Here is a 17,188-nt window from a genome sequence, read left to right as displayed (position 1 = left end):
TCCCCCGCCTGCTCTGGGCCTCCTATATGCTTCCTGATTAAAATGCTGTCACAGATAAATCATGACTTCTGCCTGTTTGGATGCTTTCTCTCCCCCACCCTCTCTTTGTCTTCTTTCCAAAAGTTTGGAACCCTAAGATTTAAAAGATAAACATATGTCATGTCTCCTTATGTAACCGTGAGGAATCTGGGGCTGGTTCCCACTGTGCCCTCCCACCTGGCGTGCAGTAAGAGCGAAAGCAGTGTCACAAGAGGCTGCTCCTCATTCCAGATAGAAATAGTTAGATAATTAATCAACCACCCAAACTCTATATGATTTCATGTATTTTCTGTCAGCCACTTTGGCCCTATCATTTCCTATATTTTATTACTTGAGTAGCTGTCTCATGAATAGATTTTAGCGTGAGAATTCCTCCCTGTTTTTCTTCCACATAGTTACGGATTGCCTGGGGATTAACACTGTCTGGTAGACAAAAGTTTGGATTTTTTTTCCAACGAATGGGCATCAGAATGCTCTGGTGTGGGTCCCCACTGAGGCCTCTTTGGGCACCTGTGTGAGCAACGACACTTGTTCCCCTTTGCTTGGAGGGAATCCGAAGTCAACAACCAGAGGCACCACTAGGAAGTGCTCCATCAACTAGGAAGTTTAACAAGAAGAATCCTTTGAAAGTCACAGAGTAAAACCGATTTACCCAGTAAAGTCCATGGAGCAAAGCAGCTCCTCTTCAACCGTACTTATATCTCCTGCCCCGCTGCATGGCCGCCCTCCTCCAACTCCCTGCCATCCTAGCCTTATACAGAGCAGTCTCCAGCCTCTCCAGCCTCCATCACTCCGCGCTCCTCCCAAAGGACCATCTCATCCTAGCCAACACAATCTCCCTGCTTGGGCTCTACACGACTCTCTTGCCATCCACGCCTGCTGTCTTGGAGCCTGTGATTTTGCCATTAGAGGGGATGTCTATTGTGTGTCTTGTGATTACTAAGCTTTGCCCCTTTGCCATGTCCCCAGCCGTCTCAGCAAGACGACGCTGGATTCTTCTGTTTTGTGTTTCAGACAATGTCCCTCCAGCCCATGCACCACGGGAACCTCGGCCAGCTGTGTACCGCCTCATTTGTCGCCTGCCCTCTCAGAACCCCATTTTTGCATGTCTATGTTCAAAACCCCAATGGCCTTTCTGCAGCAGCCCTACTTGTCCCAACACTTTGCCTAAGGATCCAGTGTCATTTTAGTGACTTTTCTGGCTATTTCCTTAAGACTGTTGTCTTCCCAATAGCTGCAGTTCCCTCCCAGTGACCGATTCCATTTCATTTTGGGGGCAGCATCAGTTAGCGTGAGATTGTCCACTGCACGACGTGTAAGATAGAACTCGACAGGGATGCTGTGAGGGGCTCTTTCGGTGCTGGCTGCACTTGCAGTTTGATGGCTCAGTCGGTTTCAAAGCCTTACAAAGAATTCATAGCAGAAATTGTGCAATAAAAGCAATGGCGGTGATAAGAAACCAATAGAGAGCAAGCTTTTCATTGCCCGCTCATGAGAGACAACAGCGGTGAACATTGAGGATCAGCTTTATGAGCAACTTTCTCCACCTGCTCCTTCAGGGTGACGTGGCTTTTCACAGAGAGAAAAGTCAGAAGGAGAGCCAGGCCGTTGGGAAGCCTCCACACGAGAGCAAAGGCTGAGGTGCAGAAGGACACAAATTAAGGTGTAGGTGCGTCACTGGGTCTGTGTGTTCCATGTCCTGAAACAGCAGGTGTGCCTAACCTCAGAGATGAGTAAGGAAAAAAAATCGGGATGCTGCGTGATGCACAGTGGAAATACTGTTCTCTAAATCGTCAACACTATCTTTTCTGTTTAGCTTCAAGTAGCTTCCTTTTTAACCCAAAGATCCCAAAGTACCTAGTAGCAAATACAGGATAAACCCAAAGAGCTGGGGATCAGAACCGAAACAACAGACTTGGATGGAAGCCGCTGCAGACCCTTAGCAGCACGTGAAGTTAATTGAACTTTACTTCCTTCCAGAAAGAAATTTATCAGTTAAAAGAGTAACGTATCCATCCCATTAAAACCTATGCATGGGGCACTGAGTAACACTAAACCATAATTCCATATGGGCAACCAAGGGAAACTCAGCAAAGCAAAAGGTACCTGACCAGCACCCGTGGACTCTACGTGGGAGCCTGCTTATTCTGTGTCAAGGGTGGGGGAGCAGACAGGAAGAAAAGAGTGTTAGGATCCTCTTTATAATAAACTACATCATTCTCAATGTTTCTTGTCCAATCTTTCATTATAAGATGAGAGAATATTATAGTCATTTGTAACTATAACAATTGATTTTAGATTATCTTAAAACTGTATCTGGTTGATTTTATGATACTGGGCATTTAATGGTTCATATGAAACAACAAGTGAATTTACTTTTATCATTTGTGGTTATTAGAATTACATTTCGGTCCTGAAGACACTATTCTAATTTGTTTGTTTTCAGGGGACTGTGACAGGTCTCTGTAGCTCATAAGAGTACTGAAAATGAAGTGGTGGGTAAGCCTGGGACTCAATGGTTGTGACGTCCTTAAAAAGCCATCCTGGGTCTTTAATGGAGTAGCAGGGAATGAGACACTAAAGAGGCTTAGCTTTCCCTGCGTGCATCTCACTTGGAAGTTAGGAACGTGGCTCAGACGGATTGAGCTAGGTCGGGGGTAAAGAACTCGTCGGGGGGTGTACAGATGAAAGCAAATGCTTAGCCATAGAATTAAAAACCCATGTCCACGAAACTGTTAGTGCAAACGGATGCGGGCCCTGCTCAGAGCTCCAAAAGCGGAATGTGAGCCCTTCGAAGCTGACACATGTCTCCTTGCCCCAGGCAGGCTCTGCACCAGGCAGAGAAGCAAGAACTCATTAGTGGCACCGCTCAGGATTCACGGCTTGGCACAGTTACGTTTGCTTAAAGACGAAGGCGGATTTTAAAGATGGAAGATGCTTCCCATACAAAACCCAGTGGTCCAGACCCTGGGGTCAGAGTAGAAAGGCCCGTTTGATGAAATCCTGTGTTTCACATGCTACCAATAAAAATTAAAAGCAAAATAAATTTATATTTGAGAAATTCAGGGTTAATTAAGGCTAAGTATTCTTTTCTCGTACTAGATTTCTCTAAGCCTTCAATACTTTAATGTGTATGGGAGTTTCCTTAGTTACTAGGCCTCTGAGCTGTGTTCTGCAGAGATGGTGTTGACTATGGCCACATCCTTGAGTTTCATGGCAGCACCATTTGGTGAACGCAGAAACGAAATATTATAATCCCTGGTTTACAGACAAGGAAGGTGAGGCCGTGATTACATTTTACAAAGCGGTGGAGACCTGAGGTCCCCATCTTCGAAGAAGCACCAGTTCTTGGTTTGTACCCTGCAAGCGTCTCCCACTTCGAACGTTTCTGAAAACCTTACCCGTGCTCTCTGTCGCCTCGGGCAGGACACACAGACACTCACAAGCCGGCAGTACCTGATACAAAGGCATGCAGATGCTGTCAATCCACTCCAGCTGCAACCGAGGCAGTTCGTCTTTCCTGTTCCGGTCAAAAATAGCCTAGAAGAGAGAAGAAGCAGGAGCCTCGCCTTTACCCACTGTTGCTTTTCAAATGGCGCGTCAGATGTCATCAGCTGGGTATTTCACAATCACCAGCCTCTCTCCCTCTCTCTACGATGAGAAATAAAGTATTTTCACAGATCTCCTAAGATGAGATTTGCAAGTGAATTTGTTTGAACTTTATGGCGTTTAGCTCTTCGGGGCCAAAAGCTGTCTGCAGGTACAGGTAATGGTTACTAAATCAAGTCAGCAGGTCACTGGGAACTGGGTGAAGTCAAGGGAAAAGAGATACATCTTTTTGCCACAAAAATAATGCAGGTTTTTACTTCCGCGGTGAGAAGATGCCTGAGATTGGAAACGAGCCTTAGCAGCAGGGTTTCTTTTCTTTTTCCCCCTCTTATGAAACATAAATTATTTTATGAGATTTTAAGGGTTGAGCGCTGGTGCGGTAATCACGTGTTTTCTAGTAACAGTCTGCTATTAGTAGGGTACTAAGAACTTGCTTTGGATGATGGGTGGTGGGGGCAGGCATTCATCCTTTCTTTAGCCCAGCCTCTAAGTTTTATGACATTATTATGATTGATATAATTTTTGCGTATTTCTAAAAAGCCAGAGTGATTTATTTCTATTGGGAAGACTTTGGCCAACAGGAATTAGAGGGTTAAAATGAATTCCTTTACTAAACAGTCAACTCAACTCCAGGGAGAATGTCTTTCCTTATGTTCTTAAAAAGTAAGGGGCCTATGATGTTACCTTCTGCCCGCTGATCAGGAAGAGAGCATTGCCTAGTTAGAATTTGTCTTGCCTCATTGAAAGGCGAGGTAAAATGTGGTGTCTACTCTACGGCAGTCATAAGGGCAAGTCCAAGCCTCATCCTTAGTCCTGAGATGTTGGAAAGGCTGCATCCTTCAGACTGACGAGCCACAGAGGGAGTGGGTGTGGTAGACAACGCTAGGTACCAAATCGGAGGAAACGATCTCTACCTACAGTAGGCAGAATGCCACTGAATTCCATAGACCCTGCACATCTTTTCCAAGAGATGCCTGGAATTCAGAGAAGACTGTGGAATGTACTGGAGAAAGTGAGAGTTCTTCTGAAATAAAGCTTGCTTCAAGAAATGTCCCTTCAAAAATGTCTGTGCGTTTATATGTGTTGTGCCTTTATAACAAAACACCCGAGACTGGGAGCGACTTGCTAAAGAAAAAGGTTTGTTTGGCTCACGGTTCTGGAGCTGGAGGGCCTGCGTCTGTTGGTGGCCTTCTTACTGAAAGCTCTGAGAGTCTCAGGACACCGTAAGGCACGAGACAAGGGGCACACATTTATGTCTTCCGGTGCCTCTCCCCTTTCTATAATCTATAATCTATGATGTGATCACGGGGCTCCCCACTCAAGAACTTCTCTAGTCCCTACAACCTCCAAAGACCACACCTCTCCCCACCAGAGCGGGATGGACTTTCTCAGTACTCACACTGGGGATTGAGCTGCAGCACAGGAAACCTCAGGACGCGGGACCACGCCCCAACCACAGCAGTCTATTTTCTCTATAGTTCCTTTTCTACCTGAGCTATTTATTTAGTTCATTTAAATGGAGTCATACGGGCGTGGCCTTTTAGGACTGGGTTCTTTCATGTAGCGTGATATTCAAGGTCTATCGAGGCAAGTGCCAGCACTTTATTCACTCATTTTTGCCGCATTATATTTCAATGCAGAGATCTATGAACTTTTGTTTATTAATTCATCAGTTGACAGGCATTTGCGTTGTTCCCACTTTTTGGGTGCTAGGAGTAAAGCTGGGGTGAACAGCTGTGCGCAAGTTTTTGTATGGGTGTTTTGTTTTGTTTTTTTTTTTTAATTTCCTTTGGGAATTAACCTAGAAGTGAATGGGTTACATGGCAACTCCATGCTAAGTTTATTATATTAGATCTTGTTTTTCACATTGAGGATGACGATACCGTGACAGGCAGGTGGAGGCCAGAGGACAGCTGTAGGGAGTAGGTTCTCTCCTTTTACTGTGGGATCTGGGATTCCACTCGGCTTGCCAGGCTTGGACAGCAAGTGCTTTGCTTGCTGAACCTTCTCGCCAGCCCTAGGTCTAACTTTTTGAGGATTCCAGACTTGATATTCAAAGTAGTTGCACTAGTTTGCATTCCTTCCTGCATCTCCTGGCTTCTCTGGAAACTTACAGGGCTGGTATCGTCTGTCTTTTTAGTAATAGTCCTGTGTGTGAGGTGGCGCCTCACTGTGACCGCAGTCTGCATTTGTATCTTTGTTGCCTATGTGCCCGTTCATGGGTATGTTCAGAAGTGATATGCTTGGGTAGATGCCCCTTTCCAATCTTCATCTGCATTGTCTCCTTGTTATAAGAGTTATTCTAATGTTCTAAGTATGAGGCCCATGTCAGATGCACAGTTTGTAAATAATTCCTCTTATTCTGTGCGTTGCCTCTTTGTTTTCCTTATAGCATCCTTTGGCGCAGACATATTTTAAGTTCTGATAAAGTCCTATTTGATTTTGGTAAGATACACGCTAACATCTCTGGCCATTTTATCTTTTGTCTCTTGACTTTCTGCTATCATATCTAACATACCATAGCTGGAGCTGGGTGGTGGTGGTGCACGTCTTTAATCCCAGCACTCAGGAGGCAGAGGCAGGCGGATCTCTGTGAGTTTGAGGTCAGCCTGGTTTACAAGAGCTAGTTCCAGGACTCCAGGACAGGCAGCAAAGCCACAGAGAAACCATATTATGAAAAACAAACAAACAACAAAAAAACCAAAATAAAAGCACACAAAACAACAACAACAAAATAACCAAAAAACCAAAAAAAGCAACCAACTAAGCAACCAAACAAAAAACACCATAGCTGAATCAAACTCAGAAAGATCTAGACCTTCTTCAAAGAGTTTTTAAAAAAGTTTTTTTAAAAAAAGTTTTTAAAAAAGACTCTTCTTCAAAGAGTTTTCATTGTCTTATCTTTTAGACAGCTCTAGCTGTTTTAGCTAGATCTGTTTAATAATATGAGTTCACTTTTGGGTACGTACGCTAAAAGAAAGCACCAGAACCTCAATTCCTTTTACTTGTGACTAGCCACTTAGCCATGGACTATTTGCTGAAAAGCTTATTTCACCCACCAAATCATCTTGAAAGTCATGTTGTAATCAGCTGACCATATTTGTAAGGGTTTATTTCTGGATTATCTCCTCCTTCTCCTCCTCCTCCTCTTCTTCTTCTCCTCCTCTTTTTTTTTTGTTTGTTTTTCGAGACAGGGTTTCTCTGAAGCTTTGGAGCCTATCCTGGAACTAGCTCTTATAGCCCAGACTGACCTCGAACTCACAGAGATTCACCTGTCTCTGCCTCCTGAGTGTTGGGATTAAAGGCATGTGCCATCACCACCTGGCTGGATTATCACGTCTTGAATCAGGATTTGATGTGGTAAGAGAGAGCAGAACGCTCCTCTGTCCTGTGTTTCCCTTCTACAGTGCTTGGCACCTTACAGTTGAGCACTCATGACTTTTTAGCCCTTGATATTTCCCCCCAGCTGACAAGGTCCTAGGGTCCCTGAAGACAGGGAAGATGGTGTCCCCTAGTTTCTGGATACACCGTGTTGAGCTTTGTGCTTGACACATGTGGGTGTTCAAGCCCACATTATCCATCAGCTCACTGCTTCTAAGGCGACCCCTCTGCCTGTGGCCCAGCTTCAGGGTGCTCTCAGGAAGTTACTGTGATGATCTTTGGCCAATGGAACCCTAGGGGTGCTTCCTAAGCGTCAAAGGGTAGGGAGGAGAGCAAGTGTCAGCTTTACAGACATTTCTGAAGATGGGTCAGTGAGGGAAAGTCCTGCCTCAGAAGCCAGACTCTCCTGAGGAGACAGCTGTATTAAGTAACCTTTTGAGAAGAGAGAGGACCATTTACAGCTATATATCCACCATGAAACCAGTTTCATCTACGTCTTCAGAGAAGGCCTTAGCTGAGCCTGTGATTTACCTTTCTTCCCTCTTCATGTAATGAATGTGCAGTCTGTGCTGCTGCATTGTAGACTCTACAGAGCATGCCTCCAAACGGGCTTTGCAGGGAGGAAAACCTTTTATTTTAATGTGGATATGTAGCTTGGAGGAATTTGGGTTACAGGTTTTACAAATGAACTCTATGTATCCTCAACTAATACTTTTCTTTCCAAAACCAAATTTGATATGACCACCAGAAAGAATAAAGGGTATTTTGATCCCCCTATAAGTACACATTGCCTTGAAAACTAAGATCGCCCCTCTGTATGTCAACATGCGTGGTCCTCTGGCCTTTTACAGGTAAGCAACTAGCTGAGTCGTCAGCCTCAGCAAGACTGCGGCTGGGATTTGAACCAAGCGAAGCTGTTCACGATGGAAAAGGGTCCCACCGCCTTCTCTGGTGTTTGGCTAGCAGGTGTGTGAAAATGCAAAGATCTTACTGACAGTTCCAAACCTTTGAGACTTGGTGGATCGGAACCTCAAAGAGACCTTCTTGACAACTGACACCCACTTTGTGCTTCTGTAAGCCTACTGTGTGCTGCCTGGTAGGCTTTAGAATACTTCGCTCACTCTTGGAGTGACCAGGGAGGCTGTTTGCAGCTGCTCACTTGGACTGAAGAGGCTGCTCCCCTCCCAGGGTGGTGACGTAAACTTCTTTATCTTGAGGGGCAGGAAAGGCATCCCCAGATTATGATCAGCATTCTCAAATAAGGATTGTATGAGGTAATCCAACAGAAATAGCATGCTGACCACCCCACAACCTGGATTCCCCACGTTTCAGTTTGAAAACAAAGAAAAGAAAACGGTTTGAAATGATTTGCTTTGGGGAGTTTGAAAGTTTGGAACTGAAAAATAAGAGCCAGCTTGCTCCTTGAGGTTGGACAGCTTGACTTTAACTCTAGGCTGTTATTTCTGTTCTAAAGTGGGCATGCATGACATGCCCGCGCTGGCGCTGTGATGTTCCGACCTGCCCTGCATGCTGTCCCTTGCGCCTGCTTCTTTGTCCCGCTGTGGGTGCCTGGAAATGCTCGTTCAGCAGTCTCAGTCAGAAACCTGGGATCATAGTGGCTACCATTCTTGCTTAGTTAAAGTCCTAAGCTTTCGGGACTTCTCCAAACCCCTTCTCAGACTTTCCCATTTCAAGCCGTGGTTTGGAGCTACCGTGACGGTGAAAGGACCGGCTTACCGAGGGGGTGAGCTTGAGTTCCGACCTCTCCCGATCTCCTTGTTCAAAGAACTCGCTGGTTACGAGTTCAGCCACCTGAAACACAGAAGCATTTTAAGATGTTTGTAGTGTAGGACACCATGAGACTCGGAAGTGATTTCTGGCTTACGTGCAAGGAAATGTTCTTATTTCGAAGAGCCTGGCCTTCGGGCTGTCTGCATCTGTACTGAAAGCACTAATTTACGGTAGGCCCCAACTGTTATTCGCTTAATTCTCGGCTTGCACTGGCATGTAAGAACCAAACGCTAACTGACTGCACAACTTCCGCTCCACTGTACCCATAATGCAATGCTCCATCCCCAATCGCAGGCACCTGCAACCCCGCCCCCTACATTCACCCGCGACAGTGGATGATCCGGAGACACATTTTAAAGGCATCTGTGGTTCTCAGGATCATTATAGAAAGAGAGCTGATAGAACAGACAAATGTCAAGTGGGTATTTCTGAGGACACTAAGGTGTGCAGCTAGCGAGTCTCTTGAACTCACCGGGATTGTAGTATATTGGAAGACTTGGTGGGGGGAGTGCTAGCCTAGAACCCCCAAACTGTTTTTTCTCCATTTTAATGCTCTCACAGAAGAGAAGAATCTTATGCCCTATAAAAGCGAGATAGTTTAATTTGGTCAGGTACATGGAATCAAGATGATTTTCCTAAATCAGATCTGGTGTCCTGGGTCTATAATCATGGCTACTCGAGATTCTGAGGCAGCGTCTGCCTGGTTACAGTGAGCTCAAAAATACCCTATGGAATTTAGTGAGAACAGGTCTCAAACAGGGAAAAGAGGCCTGGGGTAGAGTGCACACTTGATGTGCATACGGTCCAAGCTTTATGAAAAATGATTATTTATATGTACCTGAAGAGATGGATAATAAAATTTAAAGACAACATCAAACTCAAATGTGTACCTATATAACCACAATTAAAACAAGAGAAGCAATATTTAAAAATGCAAATATCCGGTGAGGTCAGATTTCTTATATTTCTGGTAAGAAGCCTGGGTCATATTCAAGAATTCAGCTACATGGAAGTAATAGAAAGTGACTCAGAAACCTGCCCATGTCCCCTTTGTTGTGGGTTCTCCCCTCTCCAGCCTCAGTCCTACCTTTGATTTCACCTCTCTGGACTCTTTCCCCCCTGTGACCTGGCTTTTAAAGGAGAAACAGTCTCCTTTAGTCTCATTAACCAGGTTCCAGGACCCTCCCTCTCTCAGTTGCCTCTGAAGTTGTATCTTTTTTGATGTTGATATTATTGTGTGTACAGTGTTCTACCAGAAGAGGGCACCGGATCTCATTACAGACGGTTATGAGCCACCATGTGGTCGCTGGGAATTGAACTCAGGTCCTCTGGAAGGGAAGAGAGCAGCCAGTGCTCTTAACCTCTGAACTATCTTCCCACAGCGAAACTGTGTGTCTTTTACATTAACATAAATGCACACAAGGTGCCCCAAGCAGGAATACTGTGTACTCCTTGGAAAACAAAGGTACTATTGGGAACTCTTAATCTTCCTCTCCCAGAGCAGCCCTGCCCAGTCCCTCTGCTCCCCTCAGAGTTTGACCTGAAGCCCTGGCTTATTTGTACTTAAAAATCCCATCAGGATCATCAAGTGGCTCCTGATTGGATGTTTCATTAAAGAAGGATGTGGGGGGGGGGAGTGGGAGGGGCCACTGAGGAAACCCATATACCTCAAGTCATGTTCCTGAGGAAAGATGAGTGGAAAAAACCACAGCTTCGATGCATTCTGAGAAGGATTATTAAAAATAAAACCAACGTCTAGGAAGTTAGCATGCATTTACATAATCTCCAAATGAATCTTGCTTGTAATCCTAGCACTTGAGAAGCTGAGGCAGGGGGATTGTCACGATTTTAAGGTCAACCTGAACTAGTATCAGATTCTATCTCAAAATACGTTTTTAAGGGCTTAGTGATTAAGAGAGACTGCTCTTTCAGAGGACAGAAGTTCGAATCCCAGTACCCACAGGGTTGCTAACCACTGTCTGTAACTCCAGTTCAAGGGGATTCAAAGCCCTTTTCTGGCCTCTGGGTGACATGCCCTCACATGGTACACAGATACACAGGTAGGAGAAACACCCACACATATAACATAAAATTAAATCTTTTTATTTATTTTTTTTTTTTTTGGTTTTTCGAGACAGGATTTCTCTGTAGCTTTGGAGCCTGTCCTGGAACTAGCTCTTGTAGACCAGGCTGGCCTCGAACTCACAGAGATCCGCCTGCCTCTGCATTTCCAAGTGCTGGGATTAAAGGCGTGCGCCGCCACCACCTGGCTCATAAAATTAATCTTAATTAAAACAAAACTCTACATGTACATATTAATATAAATATATGCACAAATGCATATGTTTACATTTTAATTTTAAGCATGTTGGCGCATGTGAGTGTGAGGATGTGTGTGCACGTGTGTGCAAGTACATGTAGAAGCCAGAAGCAGATGTCCAGTGTTTTGTTTGTTTTCCACTTTATTGAGGCAAAGCCTCTTGCTGGCCCCACACTTGCCACATCTGTCTGGTCTAGCTAGCCAGCTTGCTCTGGGGATGCCCTGGCCCCACCTCCATGTGCCGGGATCACAGGTGGCCAGCACTTCTGCCCCATTTTACACGGTGTCATGATTCTGTGCATGAGACACCTTGGCAGGCGAGAGCCACATAGTGGGGGTGGGGACCTTAAGACATAGATCAACTTGGAGGCCTGGCATCAGACAGACAGACAGACAGACAGACAGACAGGAGGCCTTACAGAAGACAGTCTCTCATGCAGCTTTGTGCAGTTACCACTGAAAGAGTGAGCACTATCCCTAAGGAACGTATCATTTTGGGAGAAGTGATTGGCAAACAAAATGCTGACAGCGTACAATAATAGCTGTTGACTACTCCCCAGGCATTCTAGAAGAGAGCTCGGAAAGGATTAGCAGGTTTATAATGAGGGATGAATGGGGACAGAAAAATCCAGTCTCGTGGAAATGGGGTTGAAGCTGCTGCTTGATTCCAAACTAGAAATATTAAAATTAAGGTGTGCTTTCAATGGAAATATTAAGACTCAGCTGTGAAATAAGAATCTCATTAATGGTATGGCCAGCGTACTTATGGATAAAATATCTGAATAAATTAGGTGACTTTCAGCAAATTCTTTTTAAAAATAAATTTAAATGACTTCTAAAAAATTTTTTTTTTGTGTGTGTGTGTGTGTATGTGTGTGTGTGTGTGTGTGCGCGCGCCTGCATGTGTGCTTGCCACACTGCCTGTGGAGGTCAGGGGACAGCTTGCAGGAGCTGATTTTCTCTTTGCACCTACCTTATGGGTCTGGGGACTAGAACTCAGGTCGTCAGTCCTGTCATCAAGCGCCTTTACTTGATGAGCCATCTGGCCCAGCAATTTTTTTTTTAAAAAAACAGAAAAAAATTGCTCAGAAAATAATTTAACTACATAGTTCCCTTATGAAAGCTGTGAGACTTCAGGTCCTCAGATGAGGACACAAGAGAGAAACAGATGACATCCGTCTATTCCTATTTTGTGCCAGGAAGCAAAAAGAACCTACGATGTTCACATAGAGGAGAACCACGGTGTTTTTGTGTTGGCTGAATGCTGAAGAGCACTTTCATGCTGAAGAACCCGCAAGTCTGTGACTCTAGGAAGCCAGTGTGCTGCCTTCTTCAGGTGAGAAGTAGGTCGAGAAAGCTACCTGGCCTTCAAATAATGTCAGGAGATCGCGGGAAGGAAATCATTTTCCTACTGGAGCTAAAAAGCCGTGGAAAGAAAGCCTGAGCGATTGAAGCATCCCACAGGGAGCCAGGCCTACTGCTGGTGGAGATTTCATAGCGAATGCCTGGAAGGCTCGGGATCGCCACGGACCATTGGCTTCGAATGTCCTTTATCTCCTCCCTCGCAGACTGGGAGGGCTGTGGTGGTATTCTGTGTGTGGAGGTGGCTGTCTGATGTTGTATTCGAGGCACATTTAGATCCTTAAGTTACACCCAGACCTGTGGTAGGGATGGCACATAGCATCTTGAGATTCTAAACTGGGGCCTGACGCCCTGACTGATAGGCCACCCGACTTGCCTTCCCTGGGGGAGAGAATGGGTATGCTTTGCCTGGAAGGACTCTGAGTGACATTTCTGCTGATTTTAAGGGCGGACTGTGCTAGATGCATTCTCAAAAACCGTTTCTGACTTCTGTCTGGCTGGGCATAGACATGGATTGTAGCCCCTGGCAGAGTACTCTCATGTGAAAAGTCTGTACCGGTGGATTACCGAAGGCATTTAATTTCTACTGTCAGACTCTCCTCTGTCGGTCCATCAGCTCAGTCCAGAATGAGAGCAGATGTGCCAGTCACTACGAGTGTGGCCCAACGAAGAACTGTAAACTCGCTTAGAACATGAGATTTTTGTTGTTGTTGTACCTTTACTGCCTGGTTCTTGGCATGAGTTTTGCAAGCGACACTGTCATGTCGTAGTGTCAAAAGGTTAGACCTGTTTAAGCTGTGATGTTTAAAAGTGCAGGTGGTTCCAGGCTGAGGAGAGAAGCTTGGCCGTTTGTGAATCAGAGTGTGGCTCTTCTAATCTGCTGGGATCTGGTTTATGTGTTTTGGTTTGTAAGTTTTCTCCTCAGAAATCTGCACTATCTCAGCTTTCCCCGCTGCTGTTAACCATTCTCCAGTTCCAGCCATGGCTTTCGCAGCCCCTCAGCCGTCTTCCTTCTGTCCCTGCGCTCCTGCCTCTGTTTCCTGGAGGTCTTACATCTTGTACATCGGTGTCTGGTCCACACTCCAGCCCCTTGTCGCTCCACTCCAAGAACAAGTTCTGAATTCAAACTCAGAGGTTACATCTAGTGTGAGCTTGTATATCTTGGCTAGTCTTTTATTCAGATTTCTGGTTTAGGAACTGTCCCTTTCCCAGGGTGAAGGTCACCAATGACTGTTTCCGCGGAAGTAGTCCATGGGTGAAGGACTTCTGGTCTCAATGGTTAGTCTGGTACTGTGTTAGTCTGAGGGCGGTGACCCTCAAGGGCGCAAAGAGGAGAAGAGCAAGTCTCTGTCTAGGTCAGCAGCTGTTCTCTATAGGAGACCTTGGGCTGCTTATCCTTTCTAAGCCCCATCCTTCCCATTTGTGAAGTGAATGAATTTCCTAAAACTCCAAAAACCTCACTCCAAACTCGGTGGCTAAGACAACAGGAAGTTATTCTCACATAGTTCTTGGGGTCAGGGTTCACATCAGGGTGATGGGCAGAAGATCAGGGGTTAGCAGTGTGGTTCACATCAGGGTGATGGGCAGAAGCCCAGGAGTTGGCAGTGTGGTTTATATCAGGGTGATGGGCAGAAGATCAGGGGTTGGCAGTGTGGTTCACATCAGGGTGATGGGCAGAAGCCCAGGGGTTGGCGGTGTGGTTTACATCAGGGTGATGGGCAGAAGCCCAGGGGTTGGCGGTGTGGTTCACATCAGGGTGATGGGCAGAAGCCCAGGGGTTGGCGGTGTGGTTTACATCAGGGTGATGGGCAGAAGCCCAGGGGTTGGCGGTGTGGTTTACATCAGGGTGATGGGCAGAAGCCCAGGGGTTGGCGCTGTGTCCTTTTGAAGACTCCGTCTGATCCTTGCGTCTTTTCAGTGTTTGGTAGCTGCTAGCACTTCTTGGGGTGTAAACATGATCACTTCAGTATTTGTTGGACTCTCATGTTGCCTTCTCTTCTGAATCACGAGCTTTATCTGCTCTTTAACAAGGACATTTGTGATGGGAGTTGGGACCCATCTGGATGGTCCAGGTTCTTCTCCCTCAGCAAATCCTTACATCTACTCTTGCAAACAGAAAGCTGTCCTTTTCTTCTCAGGGAATGGTTATAGGTTCCTGGGATCATGACACGATATCTCTGTGTTGTGGTTACTCAGCCTTTGTACTAACTACCTACCACACATGAAGTGGAACAACACAAACCAATCATTTATTATTCTATGAATATACCTTCTCTCCCCCATAAAAGGTATCGCACAAAACTTAGCGAGTTTGTTGTTGACTGGTCCTGCACTCAGGAGGCTGAGGCAGGAGCATTACTTGAGCCAAAGAATTTGAGAGCAGCCTCGAGAATATAGTTATCCTGCCTCAAGAAAAACAATACAATAAGATTAAGTTAAAGAAGGGAAGGAAACCTAAAGAGCTATTGACCCCTCTTAGTAAACAAGGATCTTGGTAGTCAAGCAGCCAGGGAGCTATTATATTCAAAACTACCATTGCATAAAAAAAATAATGCAATGCTTGGGTACTTTGAGAAACTGTAAAATAACTGTTAGTCTTGATAAAAATTAAAACGGGACACGGCATGCATTGGTAACAGAGCCCTCTGATGCCTAACTAGTACTTGAAAACAGAACAGAATTTCACTTTTCCTATTTTCTTTTTCATGAGTGATAAACAGGATCTTTTGCTAACACAAGATTACTTATTCAAAAACAGTATTTTTTTTTAATGAACCTTTTGCCTTCAGGATGGTCAAAGGGTTCTTCAGATTTAGCACGTTACAAAAATCTTACAGCCAGAAATAGCATTCTTCAGTGGAAGCACAGAAAGAAAGATTGTGGGGTAAGACGGCCTTCTGACTTCGCCGGCTGTGGTTCCATTCCAGGCCAGCACCTAGGCAAAGGCTGTTCTCCGTGCTCAGCGCCCCCACCCCCTTCAGCCTCTCCTCTGCTGAGCTCTGCCATTAATCACCACTTGCCTGTCTGGAGATCTCCCACGGTTTGGTCACGGCTCCAAGGTCACAGGCTGTCATTAACATTGATCTGAAAAACAGAACCGAGCAGCCTGAACGCTCCTCTGCTGCATTCCTAAACAAACTCACCCTAGATCCATAAATAAATAACACGGAACCGGGGTCAGCCCACATCTTCCCTCCACAAGGGCCACGTTGTTTAATGTTGCTCAGTTGTGCCTCTCCCAGGCAGCCACCTCTCCCAGGCAGCAGTGGCTGCCTGGGAGACAAAGGCCTCTCACTTCCTCCCGGTCACCCTTTTGTTTCCTCTGCAGCAAATTGAGGAGAGCAGGAGAAGCCCTCTGTCTACACCTGAGGCAAGCAGGCAAGCAGGCTGTGGCGAAAATAATGTGCAGTGGGGGCTCCCTGCCTGCCACCCCCCCAGCTTAACCATAAGCAAGGCGATCAGTACATCACCCTGCATGGCTGATGAATAAGCTTACTGACTTAACACTGACGATAAAGGACAGAAATTCACACCACAGAGGTGAGATACACGCTGTGTAGGGTGCTCTTTTATGATTACAGCTCCACAGAGCCAAGATTTCCCCGAGGGAGCCACACTGTGTCACTTGGGTTACTACCTGGCAGCCACGGCTCTATTCACATTCTCAAAAAACAAACAAACCAACAAACCAAACCATACCCAGCTAAGGCGTTCCTTAATCTTGTACATTAAAACACAAGCACAACAAACGTGAATCAGGTTTTCCAGGGGTGGATTTAACTAAGATTCACACTGAACCGTGGAAACACTGGAGATGACTCAAATCAGATGTGGCGGGTGGGCAAAAGCTAAGGTGCATCTTTCGTCTCCCTTCTGCTGTTTTTCAGCTAACAATAGGAGCGCATGGTGGAGAGCAAACAGCACAGGATGGAGCCAGGAGGTGCACCGGCTGGCTGGCTGCTTTTGGAAGAAAGAATGTGTTGTGAAAGGTCAGAGGGCCGTCCTGCTGTCAGCTAGACTTTTAAACCCTGCTGGATCTCAATGTCTTGGAAACATGTCTGCTGCCCAGATGGCGGAGCAGGATTGGAGTGGGCAGAGTCCCAGCTAACAATGGGTCATTCACGGCGAGCCGGGCAGTACCAGCCTCAGCCAGCCCCTTGGACCAGAGCACTATCCAAACACCCCTATGCTAAGCTTGTGCGAAGGGGACAGCTTGGTCTGTTGTTGGGCTCTGATCCTCTGCAGCAGCATTTGGCAGTGCTGGCTTTCCCCCTGCTTCTGTCCTAGCTAAAGGACTGACCGCTGGCTGACAAAACCTTCACTGTGGCCTCAGAGAGGGACCCTATTCTTATTTACAGACCAAAGCACAGAGAGATTAAGTAACAGTCTCAAGGAGAATAAAGGGTTCAGGATTCTGTGTTTATCACGAAGCTACCAGACTGCTCCACACACTCTGAGGGTCTCATTTTAGGTTCTATGAGTGAAGCCGGGAGCATGACCGTGGGTAACACCCCAGAGGTGTCTACTGCACAGGGAAGAGTCCCTGTGAGGCTGCCTACTCTGACAAATTGGGAGAATTACTTAGGTTCTTTTCAGCTGATCATCTGACTTTTCCAATGTACACAGAAAAAGCGTGGTTAAAATGTCCAATAATGCAAAGTGTACCCTAATGCGTGCTTTTTCTTA

At 45.8% G+C, this 17,188-nt stretch overlaps 1 protein-coding gene across 1 annotated transcript in view; it reads right to left on the bottom strand.

Annotated features, from left to right (window-relative positions):
- Positions 1-17,188, bottom strand: part of Pde11a (phosphodiesterase 11A) — a 309,344-nt gene that overhangs the window by 25,946 nt on the left and 266,210 nt on the right. The window contains exons 17-19 of the mRNA XM_038336971.1: positions 15,523-15,586; positions 8,767-8,841; positions 3,496-3,579 (exon numbers count right to left, since the gene is read on the bottom strand). Coding sequence (XP_038192899.1) covers positions 3,496-3,579; positions 8,767-8,841; positions 15,523-15,586 — 223 coding nt within the window. The remainder of the gene's footprint in view (positions 1-3,495; positions 3,580-8,766; positions 8,842-15,522; positions 15,587-17,188) is intronic.

This window comes from Arvicola amphibius, chromosome 7 (genome assembly GCF_903992535.2).
Source record: "Arvicola amphibius chromosome 7, mArvAmp1.2, whole genome shotgun sequence".
NCBI classification, from domain to species: domain Eukaryota; kingdom Metazoa; phylum Chordata; class Mammalia; order Rodentia; family Cricetidae; genus Arvicola; species Arvicola amphibius.
Note: the sequence above shows the minus strand (reverse complement) of the source record. Positions and strands in the feature narration are given on the sequence as shown.